This window comes from Neopsephotus bourkii, unplaced genomic scaffold (assembly GCF_033783945.1).
Source record: "Neopsephotus bourkii isolate Nb327-2 ecotype Australia unplaced genomic scaffold, CSIRO-AGI_Nbou_v1 NB_398, whole genome shotgun sequence".
Taxonomy (NCBI): Eukaryota; Metazoa; Chordata; class Aves; order Psittaciformes; family Psittacidae; genus Neopsephotus; species Neopsephotus bourkii.
This window is the reverse complement of record NW_026900902.1, coordinates 713996-730050: the sequence shown is the minus strand read 5'-3', so window position 1 is coordinate 730050 and position 16055 is coordinate 713996. Positions and strand designations below refer to the sequence as shown.

The window sequence follows — 16055 nt, the reverse complement described above, 5'->3', positions numbered from 1 at the left end:
CTTAAGAATTCATTCCTGTTCTTTCATCTAGCAAGTGCTTTTAGATACTGCAGATTGTTTTACTTGCTGTTATTATACATTCAAATAGCAGCTGTTTTCTTGGTTACATCTTAATAGTACTCCAGTTTATATTTTGTTTACATGTATCAAGGAATTACAGTCTTCACTTCTGTGGTCTTTTAAAGCTTGCAGTATTTTAATTTAAGGCTTAATTTGACCAATATGTGTATAAGATAAAAAGTATTATTTCTTACCTCACATATTTTGTTTGTAAACCTATTCTGATATTAAGAATCTCATGCATTATTCTTAACTTCTGAAGTGCTAATGAACCTTTAGTATTTTTACTTAACTTGTATGCAGTCGATTGGGTTGGTTTTTTTTTCCAAGCACTAAAACAGAAATTGTTGTCTTTTATCAAGAGCTCTTGGAGCATTGTTTTCAACCTTTTGGTCCAGCAGAGAACTTTTCTCTCATTTAGAAATACCCAAACTTTTATTTGGCCAGAGCAAGGGTGTTTCGTAAAATGCTTTGTTTTCTTGCCACAAAAACTCTAGGAAGCCCTGTTACGAAAGAAATGCTGTCAAGTGGCTTTCCTCCTGCCTTTATCACTGATGTTCAATAACCATTCAAAACTTACAGGGTCAGGTAAGAGCTTTCTTAATAGAGCAGTGACATTATTTTTGGATAGCCTCCAATATGTTATACTTGCTGAGAGCTCAGATGCATTTTTCATTTTACTTTTTATTTGTTATGTTTTTGTTTTGTGATTCTATCATCTTTTATAGAAGGGAATTATCGTTTTCTTTATAAGCTTAGTTTAACGAACTAAAGCTGCTTATGGATCCACTGACCAGTTATTCAAAAGTGTTTGCTAATGTGTTTTGCTTTAAGAAAATATCCAAAATAATTGGATGGAGAATGCAGCATGCGAAGTATTTTTCCAATAGCAATATTTGGAAAATCTCTATGTGAATGGTGCTGTATGCTCATTGTTGCATATGTCTGTGTTTTAAGCTATGACACCTTAAGTATGAACACCTCAACACAACAAAAAAAGTACTTGAAGACATAAGAAGAGTGAGCAACTCAAAGTGCTTGGCATATACTTCAGAGCTTCAGAATTACATCTTTATTTGTTTGATAATTAGTAAATTATTTCTGGTTTTGATTTGTTTTTTGCTAGCTCAGTTTGATCCTGCAAAGCCTTGTGCTTGTGATTGACATTCAGTGGCAGTGTTCAGGCAGATAAAATTAGGCAGGTTCTTCAGTCCTTGCGGGATTCAGATCTCAGATTCCTTAATGTTTTAGGTTCTTATGATTGTTTCTTTTTTTTCTTTGTTTTAATGTAAAATATTTATTTCTGAGCATCCTTGAAGTGTGTTTGTTAGCTTTTCTTGAAGGGATATTTTAAGTGGACATTGGGAAAATGTAACTCTTGTTTGCAGAGTCATAGGATAGGAAAATGATATAAAGAGTGAGGGGAAATGAATAGCAAACTAATACGAGATTTCGTAAACTTTGCCAACAACAGAAACACCACCATGTTAACCAACTTTGCTGGTATGTCGCTCTTCAGTAAAAAAATAAAACCCCCTTTATTTACTATGAGTGTTTGTCCTGTTTTTGGACAGTGGAACATGACTGTTCCAAAGGGAATATATGAAACCATGTCTTGATTGCACTAATTCTTAGTGCTGTAACTGGTGAGGTGGTATGAACTACCTTGCAACCTCCTGAATGCTGTCAGTGCTTGGGTGTTAAGAGCCCGATTTATTTTACATTAGGTCTTAAATAGACACATTTATTTGCATGTGTTAATTATAGTATTGATTAATATTGTAAGCTGTCTCTAGAATTAGTGTTATCAAAAGGAAGCTTTTTATAATCTCTTCTTAATAAATTACCAGTAGCGAGGAGCTGACCCCAGACTTGAGGCTTGTCTTCATGCTTACTTGTCTTCATTGCTTGTTTATAATTATGTGCATTGCTCTGTGTGTATGTATGTATCATTCACTATGTATGTTCATACTTGTTTCTAGAGTAAGTTTGTGGCTTACTAGGAATCGAACTTCTCAGCTGGGTCTGTTTCTGTGGGTCAAAGATATACCTGCTTGGTTCTTGATACTTTCTTTATTTCTTTGATACCGTACAGTTGCATCTAGAGAATGAAAATCCAGAGAAGGTATAAATGTGGTGAATAAAGAATTAGAATACTGACATCTGTGTTACATAAGATGTTCTGAAGTCAAATATGTTCATGAAGTCAGAAATAGTCTCTAGAAAGTTCATGTTTATAATTACTCCTGTGAACTGTCTGTTTTACTGCAAAAACAAAAAAAGGCAAACTATCTTGTGTGTTGTACTTTGTTTAAATCACTTCTGCTACCTGAACAGAATCTGCTATTACTTGTTAAGCCTGCTAAGATTAAAATATTGAAGTATCTGATTTATTTTTGTTTTCACATTGTAGGTTTTGACTTTTGCGTATAAGCATGCATTGGTAAATAAAATGTATGGGAGAGGTCTCAAGTTTGCCACAAAACTTGCAGAAGAGAAGCCAACAAAGGACAACTTGAAAAACTGCATCCAGGTAAGGTATATTTGGTAAAGGAATGCACTATATTCATGCTGCTTAAGCTTTTAAAAGTAAGATACGAGTCTTTCTGAATTTTTGGTACACTGCAGAACTCACTAAATACAGCTTTAAATTTTAACTTTATCCAGGCTTTAGTGGCTTGGCCTCCATTTTTAATAATGATTTCTTCTTTCTTTTTCTGGAATAGCTACTTTGTGAGTAACTGTCATTTTTTAGTAGATTTACATTCTCAAACCTGCTTTGGGGCATAAAAGACAGTAGAGACAACTTAGCCAAAGATTTTCTGCATATTTAAAATCCCATTATGTTGCTGGTTTAACCACTGTTATTTTTACTACTATTAATCACAATTATTGCTAATAGAACATAGGTAGAGAAACAATGGGAATTACTGTAAGCCTTGGGACAAAATTTTTGTGTGTTGAGTTGGAAGACTGCAGATCATATAAAATGGTTTTCCCCTTTCAGGAGCAAGTAAGTAGGAGATCACCAGTTCTCCAGCCTGTTAGCTTTCTGATAATAGACATATTTAGTAAGATGTTGATTTCAATGCAGTGCTTGATTTTAAACAGAGTAAGACCCTAGAGCTTCTCATTGTTTTTAACATTTCCTTTTTTTTTTTCTTCAGCTAATGAAGTTGCTTGGATGGACTCATTGTGCAAATTTCACTGAGAATTGGCTTCCTGTCATGTATCCACCTGATTACTGTGTATTCTAGAAAACCAACAATTGTAAACTTAAAGTGATTTTATATGGGTCAGGATATTAAAGGATAAGTTTGACTTTTTATTGGAACGCATGTTTTCATTACTGAATGCTGATTATTAAATTGTGTGTATTTACCAGTAGAGGCACCTGGGTACAGCTTAATGCCGGTTAACCTAACTCCTGTCATCAGGAAGTTTCCTTATTGTGCATCCCATTGCTGGCAATGGACATGCCAGAACTGCCAACACTTAAGGATTTGGAATTAGGCTGGAAAGGCTTACTGCATGCATATTTGGTTCTTAACCGTTACTTTTAACTTCAAACCTGCAAAAGCTCCATATTTTTTACAGTAAACTGAATTTTAACGTGTTTGATCTTAATTTCGATTGTATGAAGGCCTTAAAGCTACTTCAGGAGTAGCTAATATCTTATTTATTAGATTAAAGTAATGGGACTTCATTACCTGGATTGTTTGCAAGAGTTTACATATAATTTTTTTTTTTTTTAAGAAAAATTCAACCTCTCAAACTTACAGTGTGTCACTCGGAATTGCTGATGCATAGGTGCTCTTGTAAATCTTCATTTTGGAGTGATTTCAGGCAAACTCAAAAATCCACATGAAGCAGGGTATCAGTACAGGCTGATACGTGTATAAACGTGCCAGACAGTTAAATCTTGATCAGGTATTGTAAAGCTATACGTATATGTTTAATATTGTTTAAAATGTAAACCACAGCAGAATAAATGTGCAAAGCTGAAGATCAAGAAACACCATGTCCGCTCTGATACTTTAAAAGATTATTTTATAATTAATAAAAACAAATTATAAAGCTATAAATTGCATTGGTTTCTGAAAGAGTACATAAATGGAACTTGCTGAAAGAAAACACCTTACAAACAACTGAAGTTCAGTGCATCCCAGAAGATCAATGCTTTCTGTTAAAGACTTTACTAACGGTTGCTACTAACACTGTTCCTTCAGTGGAGTGAAATTGGTCTGTTTGAACAAGTCACATGTATCAGCCAGAGACAAACTGCTTTATCATTTGTCATGCCAGTTTTTTTCACTACTTAAAATGCAACACTTGGATACAATTGCAGCTTTACAAACATAAATGCACAGAAGGTGCACCCTAATGCTGCAAAGCATTCCAAACTGATGTTCTGCCACTAAATCAAACTTAGGAATAGTTTTCTCTTTAATTCTCTCTTACTGTAACTTTAAGCAGCTTGACATCTGATTCTGGAAATTCTGCTAGAATCGTTGTGTTAAATATATTGCCGAGTTTTTCCAAAAATTCATAGTCTGCAGTGAATCTGAATTTATTTGCCCATAGTAATACTGTTCCTGGCTTACAAAAATACACCATTGTTGCTAGCAGGGCTTCCAGAGCTGCATGGTGATATACAACATCACTTGCCAGTATGAAATCATAATGGCAAGTGGATAGAGGAAAGTCTTCATTGAGGCCTTCTCCCCATACCAGTTTTCTCACTTCAGGTTTGTGTATATTCATGTTTTGTGTATTTTTTGAAATATTATATGAGAGATTTTCAAGAACTTCAGGCAAATCAGTAGCCGTAACGTAAGCTCCTGAAGAAAACATGAATTTGTTTCAGTTCACAGGTACGCAGTTGAACATAAACATATATAAAACTATCTGCATAAGTTCCCCAGCTTCCCCCTCACCAATAATTAGGGTAGTTTCTTTCTTAACAAAACAGTATTTTAAAGTACTTTTCATTTCTAAAAAAGCAATGACAAAGTTTACTAAAACTTACTTTATTGCCTTAAAGAGACAGTGGCAGATCTAGATCATCTTTCACAAGAAATGCAAAAGGAAATACGAATTTACTAACCTAAGATACAGGCCACAATGGAAACTAAGCCTGTTCCAGCACCAATTTCCAAAACTTTTTTGTCTTTGAGGTTGAATTGTTCTTGATTTGATTCCAGATACTGAGATAAAGCCAGTGCCTAAAACAGTTAACACATATCCATATGAGGGTAACAGGTAAGTTGCATAGAAATTCAGCAGATGTTTTTATACAGGGTTTATTGTTTTGGTTTGTTTTTTTTATATACAATGAAAAACACTAAAACGGCTGCAAAGTAAAAATGTAAAATGGAAAGAATTATGATGTGTCCTGGGTTTTTTTATATTAAAAAATATAAACAGCTTATTTTTAGGTTTAGGTTTATGGAATATGGATTTGCTACACAGACTTATACACTGTGAGTCCTCTCACAGCCTAAGGTAGGCAGTGTTTAGGTGAGAACCGTGCAGTCAGAACAGCACAGGAGGTTCAACGATATCTAAAATGTAATGTTCTGGTTTATTATCATAAATGTTATTGTTTATTATCTCTATGATAAAGTAGAGTCAGGCTTCAGCAGAGATTTTTTGAGAACTTTTTCTGAGAACAATTTTTTTTTTTTTCTTTTGCAAAGGAAATGTAAAAAATTTCTTATCTACCAACTCAACACTGGCCTATTGGTAATGGTGTAAGCTTTAAAAATCAAAAAGCCAAATACCAAAAACCAGCACTTTATGTGAGTATTGCTTATCAGACCTTTGTAAAAATCTTATCAATAGAATATTAATTGGCTTTTAATGAACAACATAAAGTAATGCCAAGGAAACTACCTTCACCCCTTTGCGCTTCCCTTCTTTAGAGTTGTGTTACTGTTTTAACTCTTGTGCTTTTCATAATGCAACACTGGCTACCTGTTCTGGGAAGCTGACAGCTAATGAACCACCAGGCAACTTCGTGCAACCTCTGTTTTCTTGGAAAGTTTTACCATTTGCATTCTGACACCTGATTAATGTGAGAACTGATGATCTGACACTTCAAAATGTGATACTGTTTCACTCGCCCTTACGCTTTCTTTTCTCTATTGTTTTGAAATTGTCTGCCATTTTCTGTGAGCTTTTTCAATAAATGTGGATCTGAAAACTTTTGAAATCCTAATTTTCATGTCTTTATCAGTTTACCTTTGTTTCCCCCAAAGGCAGTGTTCTCAGTTCACATAAAAGTCTGGTTTTAAGAGCAGGAGAAGCAAAGACTGAAGAACTGTTTGCAAGTACAGTTTTCCTGCTGTAATGGAACTGTTCCAGCCTGCTCTTTAGAAGAAGTGTATTTAATTTTTTAACCTCCTTTATTTAATCTGTTTTCTTTTTTAGCTTCCTTTTTGTACTGCTGATTGTTTACTTCACAGCAGTGAATTGAAAACAAGGAGAAAGCTGAACACTTTTTCCCAGGTTCCCTTTCTTTATTATTTTTTTCAGTATCTGCATCCAACTCACAAATATTTGGGTGCCACAGTATTTTTGGCATGAGCTGGCAAATTAGCATAAGGCAGAGCTTTCTGCTGAATTTCCTCACAATTGTGTTCTGCATAGGGAAACCTCTGCTGTCCAAAGTGTCCTCTCAAGAAAGCTTCATTAACGTTTGTGTGCCACTGTCATGGTTTACTCCTCTTCCGTTGTGTCAGCTTTCTGGGTTCTGTGTCACGTACTTACCCCTGGCCATACCACAGCTCCAAAATGTTCTATGGACTCCTGAATGATGATCTGGTGGCCAACATACGTGTAGTGCGCTTTATCGAAGTAGTGCGAAATCTGAGGAGCCCAGCTCTGTAGTATTTTAAGAGTTACTGGTGAATCTGTGAGAGAAAAGATGAAATCTGTATTGTTACATGCAGGTGTTGGTATGGAGCTTGTTAAAGATAAAAATAATACATAGGCACATGGGCTAGGAAACATGTTAGGCCATTGGCCTTGAGACTGGTTGTTGTCCAGAAGTGGATGGTCTGTCTGGCCGGAGACTGAAAAGAGAAACGGTCATTTCCTGCCATTCTGAGTGTTTGTATGGGCAATTTATAGGTAGAAATGAAGCTTTTAGAAAAGATACACTGATTCAAATACATAAATCTGCTAACAACTACTAAAAGACTTTCAGGACTAAATTAGCCTGTATTTTTGGAGTGTTAATACTATGCCAGAGTATGCCATGCAGGGGTTGTACTTGTAGTTTTCATCTAAAACATGAAATTTCTTTTGTAAAAAGGAATTAAGGTTTTCTTCTTACATTGGGGGGGGGGGGGGAGCTCCTTTTTGTGGTTATTTATTCTTCCATAAAAGAAGGGCTGTAAGATACTGCAAGGATACATTGACATATACAGTGTTGCTCAGCAAGTCAGTTCTCCAGCCCTGCTGAACTGCTCTGTCTGATCTCACTGAAAACAAGGACATGGTTCTGAACGACTGTGCTGTTCATGGAAGCCTGTTAGAATATGCACAGATGATTAACGTCAAAGAAGGGGAAACGGTGGGAAAAATGATAAGACATCAAAAGGAAGAGTGACATGGTGACATCTCCTGTTTGAAAAGAGAATAATTAAAGTACGAAATGCTAGCATGTTACAGCAATTGCAATATTTAAATTGGATTAAACCTGAGTCAGATTCTGCTGTTGATGATGCATGGTTGGAGCTGCAAGTGCAGTTTTCAGAACCATACTGCTCTTCACAAGTTTCTTCTTCCTCAGTTGGGTAGTCCATTACTCTTTGAATTGTGCTGGGGAATGGTGGCTGCTGTGCAGATATCATGGCAAAAAAGCTGAAATGGAATGGAGAAAATGTTGTGAGAGTTACAGGCACTCTCTTTTTATGAGGTATAACTAGAAGCAGACAATGAGTGCTTCGGGTGGGCTTTGCTTTGGGGCTTCTTCAATGATGGGAGGTGACATCCCCACTCGACTGGAATTTGCTGCAAGCACTTTCTGCAGTGTAGTTATACTGTCAGGAGTTTTATCATGTTCATCATGTTTAGTTTACCATTTATACAACATTTTAGCATTATGTCACTGAATTGGTGCCACTCATCAGTCTGAAACATGAGCTACATGCATGGTACTTCTATCAGTTGAAGCAATAGCCGAGAAAGATGAGCAGTCCTTTAACATCCATGACCTTATATATGTGATTTACCATTTCTCAAAGAACTCAGGACTTGACATTCCTGTGATAAAACTGGTTCTTTTGCTGCAGCCAGTGCTCTTTATTTTGTCTCCTTGTGTAGAATTGTTTTTTCTGCCTGTTTCCTGCAGGACAGCTAATTGAATTACCCTGAAATGTACTGAACTGCAGAACATGCAGATTGCAGTGAGAAGTTTGAATCGGTAAGCTTTTTTTGGAGAACTCTTGTTACAAATGACTGCATCTCCGGTGTGCAGGGTGTACAGCACCCAACCAAAGAAGGAACTGTTTGACACTGCTAACAAGCAGTAAAAGCAGGAGTAGGGCTCGGTCTGAATTTGCCTGAGGAGAAATATGCCAGTGAAACTTCTAGTATAACTGGAGTTTTCTTCAGTGATAGCACCTGAGATTATGTGTAGATACATACACAGGTATGTATGTATAAATAGGGTCAAAAAATGGTTCGTAACTTGCTCTGGCCAGAGGCTGTACAGATTTGCTCTTGCCACATATCATGATGGCTGGAGTGTGCCGGTTTTATCCATGATTTGCCTTACCCTGCTCATTCTTGAGAACATGCATTTGTTTGCTCTCTCCAGCCACATGCACTGCAGCCAAAACGTTGTATGATTTGGGTTGCATCATGTAGGAAGCTGTTCTGGATATCGTGGCCAGAAGGGAGAGAGGTTTGGTAGCAGCCAGAAGGTTCAGCAGTGCCCACAGGTAGCTTTTTAAGGAGCAAGAGTGAATGCTGACTTGTGTGGGTGGTTTATTTGTAGATACGGTATTGACACCATTGCAGTTTTACTGATACCTGATACATTCCTTATTGGTGAATAAGGACAGGATTTATTTGCAAGGACAGGATTTGTGTTCTAACTCCTCCTGAAGCATTTGTTCAGTCATGACAGTGGCTTTGTAGTGTTTCAGAAAAGAGAGTGCTCCGAAGTAAATAGATTTTGGCAGATGTATTTTTTTTTTTTAGGTACTTCTTTTTCCTAAGAAGGCCTCTAGCTTGCTAGTAACAAGTTCTGGCTATGCATCTCTGGCTATTTGAGGTATCATGACAGTAGATAAGAGACTTAAGTTAATGCTGCAGTTACCTGACATCTGAGTGAATGCATCTGTTTGTGTCTCACACATGAAAATGTGCCTCCTTACAACAGCAGTGGTAATCAAAAGTATACTTCCAGTTTTCAGCAATGCCTCTTTTTTATGCCTTGAGCTGGAGTAAAATCTGGTTGTGTTTCAATGATTAAGGAAATCTCTAGGAAAATACATCAAGACCTGTGGAACTGGGAAGGTGAGTAATGGAAAGAGACGAATCTGTCAGAACTGGTGACGGCTACAGCCAGAAAACAGTTGCTTGAAGGCCCAGTCTTCTGAACGTCTCATGTTTAAACATGCAAAGCACATTTTCAGATTTGGGGGTTTGGGGTTGGCTGGTTGGGCTCCTGTTTTTTTGGTAAGGCTCTTGTAGCATGAAACTTGTGCTGTTTAGGTGGAAAGACAATCCTGAAATCACATAGCAGGAGGAAACTTTGCCTTGTCTCTGGTACTGTTTCATGTTAAAAACCAGAAGGGCTTGTGTAGTGAGTAAACTCTGAGTCTGAGTAGAAAGCTATACTTCTGCATTTTATTCCTTGCTTAGACAAGTTCTGTCAAAATTTCAGTTGGCTGTGAGCACCAGTGACTACCAGGAAATAGCTTGGAAACACGCTTAATAAATATACACTTGTTGATCCACTGTTATGTACTTGCAATAAATATAATTGCATTGCTGATAACAAGATATATACTCTATGATCACTCAGTACAGACTGACTGTTAAATTCAAATTAAAAACATGCTTTCTCCTGGTTTGTCCTTTGAGCTTCTCTAAAATAGGAGTCTGCTTAAATATTTATAAAGGCACTTTGCTGGTTTTATTAAATCCCTTCTTAAAATCATAGAATGGTTTGGGTCAGAAGGTGTACCTTAAAGATCATCTGGTTCCAACACCACTGCATCTAGAAGCTGGGGCTTCTAGGTGCTGTAGTAATATCATTATCTTCTCACAGGTGTAGCATTTGCTAAACAATTTGATATATATATATATTTATATATATCCTACCACCATAACTGTTAAATTATTTTTATAAAATGTAATTAAGTTACTGGACATGTTTAATGTTATAATTTCAAGAATTCAAGTATCTTGTTAGTATCTTGGCCTTAATGATGCACAGCTTTATCATTTTAAATGACAAACCGCACCTGAAGACTACAGACCCAAGTGAATACTGAGAGAGCTATTTGCAAATAGGTAGTATTTGCATTATGTGTAACATGGTCAAGTTGCTGCTGTGCTTCTAGAATTAAAAAACCTGACGTTTCTTACTATTTTGACATTTTTCTGATCCATATTTTACTGCAAATGCTATACCTCTAAAAGGATTTTGATTGAATAATATTGCAGCCAAAATCTGTTCCCTTATAAAATGTTGACTCTTTATGAATGTTAGCAGCTGCCTTCTTTCCAAAACTGTCCTGATGGGAAATAATAATCTAAATTCTATGCTTTCCAAAATTTTTAAACCAGTATTGACTTCATTAGTAGTCTTAAACTATTGTGAATAAAATAACGTACTAAATCACATTTGATTCTTCAGAACCTAAGGAAGAAAGAATAATTCACAAAATTATGTCAACTTAATAATGCCACATAAAACTAACAACACAATTAAACACTGAATGGCAAATTGTAAGGTGATGATAAATTTTAAGGTAATGATTTATCCCCTAGAAGAATAAACTTTGTGCACTTGAACTTCCATAATCCATTGCTTGGAGAGAGCTTTTCACATCTAGCTACATGTCCAAAAGAAAAGTAGGTTAGCGAGCAGTACTGTGTCACTGGGTCTCCAGCTGTCAGCACAGCTCTGCTGAAATGTGTTTCTCTCACCTCCGCACAAAGTTGCACAGCGTAGTCCGTTCTAGTCTGAATTATTTGGGCAAAAGCCAATTCCATTTGCTCACATGGGAAATGCAATTGCAGCATATGCTTTACGAGATAGGGTTAGCTATACACTCATACCACGCACTAATATCCATGTTTCCTAGAGCTCACACAATTTTCTCATCATGCGCTAAACAAACAAATAATAATATAAATGCTACGAAGTAAAGGAAATGTCAGTGCTAGGAACATCACTATAATAAACCCATATGCTAATTGAGTCCCCAAGGTAAATGCATCCACATAATGAAAACCAGCAGTGACACTCTCTCCTCACAAACAGCAGGGGTTAGGTAAGCCGGGTTTCACTGGCTAGCAAGAGCTGACCTGGAATACAAGAATTCAGACAAATGTTATTTCTGTTGCTAGTCAGCAGAGAACACAAAGGCACATCACACACCTTAGCTGGACAGCTGTTGCAGGTACCTGCTGTGACAGAAGGCACTGGAGGGTTCCTGTGGGCAGATGCATGCCCCAGAGGTTTTTATACTACCTGGAAGGAGTAACTCTGAGCTCCGCCCCGTCGGACTGCAGGCTATTTTGAGTAACATTACCAGGCAGCGCTCAAAGAACTGACTGTGTTACACTAAACACACATTTATGTGTGGAAAAATGCTCTTGGGCTCAGAGTTCCCAAGAGAACCAATGTTCAGAAATAAAATCTCTGCTGCCTCCAACCTCTTGGTCTAATATTTCAGATTATGTGTTCCCTGTGTTTGCTTTACAGTCTGCAGTGCTGACCCAAACAAGCAACTTGGTGCGGGCAGACTACCCCATAAATAACGTGTGGCCACTTGGCAGTAGCCCAGAGAGAAAAGTTCAAGCTCCTAATGCCAGGGAAAGGTCAAGTCTTCCTTGCCCTGGTGAGCACCTGGCTGGGGAAGCTCTGGGTGTCCCATTCCCCTAACCCTGAGTCACAGAGAACTGACAGTCCTGAGGAAATCAGCAGCTTCCCTGTCATCTTTAGAGCAGGTCATGACCACAGGAAATGTTGTATCTGCTGAAAGAGAGGGTGCGAACATGAACAACACACTTTCATCAGAAAATCTTGCAGTTCCTTGTTTTGAAACAGATGGATATTATAGATGTGGGAGATAAACCAAATATGTATTCCTTGCATGTCTCAAGAATTTGAGAGTTCTATATGCATTTACCATGTTGCTGCCCTTCTGTTCTCATTTCTTCTTGTAAAAGACACTGTACTTCAGTTTCTTTCTAAGGATGGAAGAATTTAAGGAACTCTGTAAGTCATAAAGCTAGAAAACAATCCCCTGCTAATTAATGAACGACTGAATGTTGGCAATAGAAATGAGGGAGTGGGATGTAGATTCTTTCACTCAGTTTATAGACATTTGTGTCTTTGGATGGACAGCTTTTTAAATCAGGTGATGCTCTCTTGAGGAGCAGCGAAGGAAAAATGAGCTTTTTCTGTCACTGGCACTGTGTATTACACACATTAGCTACTGTGTGTCTGTAGTAGTCACCAAACACAGGAAGTGCTTGGCTGCTTGTTCACGTGTTTGTTTCCCCTGAAATGTGATAGCTAAAAGATACTTTTTTTTTTTTTTTATATTGGGGCCTAGTATTAAGATATTAAGTGTATTAAGCTGATATTGTAAACATTGCATCTCGCATACCTGCCTGACTTCACACGTCGTGCAAATAAGCGGTCCTGAGCTAGGTCAGTAGCTGTTATTAGAAAGGAAACAAGGAGATACGCTGCTGTTGGAATGGCTGCTATACCTTTTTGAAAGACATGGTCTTTTAACTGGCAATTCCAACTGTCATATTTATTGTATTTGTCATTGAGGGTGAATGTAGCTCAGACTGGTGCTGCTGGTAAAGTTCTGTCCTAAGTTTTAGCAGTGGCATTGATGCTGAACATAAATAGTTTATTTTTTAAATCAGAGGAACTGCCTTACTGTATGTTGTCTCTTGCACTAAGGATGGCAACTGTAGGGCCAGTGTTACAGCTTGCTTATAAATCATGTAGGTATGGCTTCATTTCTTGTTTGTAAGTGACACAGCAGTCAACACTGATAGACTGGAACGTAGCTGCCGTTGACATATATTTACTCTATAAGTTGTACAAATTCCTCTTATGCTACATTCTGTCTCCAAGCATTTCTTGTGGAACACTGAAAATAAGTGTTGTCTGGAGGTGTAGCCCCTATGGAATTAAGTCACCAGTTGGTGATGTAGTTCTTTTTCCTCTTTAGTGCTATCAAGCTAGCAGGAAAGCTGGAAAGAGTTTTCTTAGTAATTCTGCCTGTCACTGAACTCAGCAGTAGCATCCTTTTTGGTGTATAGGCCAAGTAGAATCATATTTGTATTATTGGATGATAGATTAGTGATTTAGATTTAAAACAAATATAAAAACTCCTCTGCTATTAATAGTACCAAGCTCAGTGTAAAATTATTTAAAATTGCTAAAACTTTGATTGAAAGACTGTGAGAAATAGGCATTAAAATTTTAAGATCTTTTCTGAACCCATTGGGAGAAAAAAGTCTGCCAGATTTCTGCTGAAAGAAGGCAGAATTCATAGAATCATCATAGACTGGTTTGGGTTGGAAGGGACCTTAAAGCTCATCCAGTTCCAACCCTCCTGCCATGGGCAGGAACACCTTACGTTAGACCAGGACCTGCTCAAAGCCCCATCCAGTCTGGCCTCGAACAGTGCCAGGGATGGGCCAGTGTCCTGGGTTCAGCAGTAGCAGTAATTTTTCTCCTTCTTAGTAGCTAGTGCAGCGCTGTGTTTTTGACAGTGCTGATAACACCAATGGTTTTAGTTACTGCTCAGTAATGTTTACTCTGACCAAGGACTTTCTCAGTCTCATGCTCTGCCAGCGAGGAGGGGAAGCTGGGAAGAAGCAGACACAGGACACCTGACCCGAACTGACCAAAGAGGCGTTCCATACCACAGCACGTCATGCCCAGTATATAAAGTCAGGACAGTTACTTGGAAGGGCTAGATCACTGCTCGGATCAGGCTGGGTATTGGTTGGTGTGTGGTGAATGGTTGTATTCTCTTCCCCTGTTATTTCCCTTATCATTATTATTACTGGTGGTAGCAGTAGTGATTTGGGTTATACCTTAGTTACTGGACTGTTCTTATCTCAACCCGTGGGAGTTACATTCTTTCGATTCTCCTCCCCATCCCTCCAGGAGGGGGGGGGGGAGTGAGCAAGCAGCTGTGTGGCTGAATTGCCAGCTGGGCTTAAACCAGGACAGACAGCCACAGCTTCTCTGGGCAGCCTGTGCCAGTGCTTCATCCTCCTCATAGTGAAGAACTTCTTCCTTAATGTCTAATCTAAATCTACCCTTTTTAAAGCCATTCCCCCTTGTCCTATCACTATATGCCCTTGTAAAAAGTCCCCCTCCAACTTTCTTGTAGGACCCCTTTAGGTACTGGAAGGCTGCTAGAATGTCTCCCCAGAGACTTCTTCATACCAAACAACCCAGCTCAGTTAAACCAGAAAAGTGAAAATATATTCTTATCAATTAAATTGATAGTCACAAATTGCCAGGACCAGATAGCAATTACCAGAACTCTATAGTGAAATTACCAGCTCCAAGACCATGGTGCTGCAGCTGAAAGTAGACTTAATATCCAAGTACAAGAAATGGTACAAACGTGTGGCATATTTCTGAGAGGGTCTTGGAAGGAGCTAGGGAACAGTGGGCCAGTAAGTCTGACATCTGTCCTAGTTAAACAGAGAAGAATGGTTGTGTTGATGTTAGCTGGTAAATAATAAGGCATACATAAAAAGGAAAGCATTTTCTTTCCTCCAATCTTCTTTTCTTGAGGAAAATACCTAGGTAAAGTTAGAAAGGTTTAAGATGCACAGAAAGATCTGCATAATTAATGTGATTGGTTTTAATTTTGGCTACTAGCTAGTAGCCGTACTTGTCACCCATGTAATGGTCTAACCATCATGTAGCATGAAGGCTCAGAAAATGGAGTTGCAATTGCTTGTAGAAGGCCATTCCTAAAGCCTAAGGCAGGAGCAGCTATACCTTAACCACTCCTGGCAAATGTGTGTCTAGGCTGCTTGCTGAGACTCCCAAGGAGGTGCAGTCTCCATTTTAGAGAGGACGCTGATGGGCAGCACATTGCAGAGGCAGGGCCTGAGTGCCAGGGTGACAGGAGGTTTGCACAGTTTGGTTCTGTACAGCCTCTGGTTGAAGCTCCAAGTCAGAAGATCACTCAGCTATAGCACAGCCATTAAGGACATTCCAAATCCCATTAAATATAATAAGATTAGATTGGAAAATGTATGCAAGCACTTTACTGAATGACAATTGCTAATTCATTTGAGCGTGACCTGGGATTACTTGCCACTTTGCTCACAGTGGCACTTGTCACCAAGTGATACTGCTTGGTGGCAAGTAATAGAGTCTCATCTAAGACTGAGACTTAGATGGCAAGAAGTCGCTCCAACCCCACATAAGCCAACAAGATTCACAGGGAACAGTAAGAGTCGAGTGTTCTCCGAGTTAAACTGTGCTTCTTAGCGAGATTGCGGGGCAAATGCTCGTTTAAGGAGAATAAATACATAGCATAGGTGGACAGAAACTACTCTGCTCCACCCCCACTGCGTTTCAGAACTGTTTCTAAACTGCAAAACATGTACGTGACCCACTTAGTGGGTGCGGACGGTGCAGACATCTGTGCTCTCAGAGGACTGCATGGACAGAAGCTCCTCACTTTGGCATGGGTTGTTTTTTCCAAACTGCATCAGTCTGAAGACCTGACAAGAATGTACTC

At 38.4% G+C, this 16055-nt stretch overlaps 2 protein-coding genes across 4 annotated transcripts in view; one reads left to right on the top strand and one right to left on the bottom strand.

The window, feature by feature from the left end:
- Positions 1–3388, top strand: part of TPP2 (tripeptidyl peptidase 2) — a 51709-nt gene extending 48321 nt beyond the window's left edge. For 2 of the 3 annotated variants that reach the window (XM_061349272.1, XM_061349270.1), the window contains 2 exons: positions 2474–2593; positions 3228–3388. In XM_061349272.1, coding sequence (XP_061205256.1) covers positions 2474–2593; positions 3228–3317 — 210 coding nt within the window. In that variant the 3' untranslated portion in view covers positions 3318–3388. Of the gene's footprint in view, positions 1–557; positions 2409–2473; positions 2594–3227 lie in introns of those variants that run through there. The other variant, XM_061349271.1, reaches the window with a different exon arrangement.
- A 1118-nt stretch (positions 3389–4506) lies between these two features.
- METTL21C (methyltransferase 21C, AARS1 lysine) lies at positions 4507–13044 on the bottom strand. The gene is given in 7 exon segments (XM_061349305.1): positions 4507–4901; positions 5168–5285; positions 6832–6974; positions 7766–7929; positions 11713–11776; positions 11779–11821; positions 13030–13044. Coding segments are annotated over 7 exon segments (942 nt in total).
- Positions 13045–16055: the final 3011 nt, after the last annotated feature.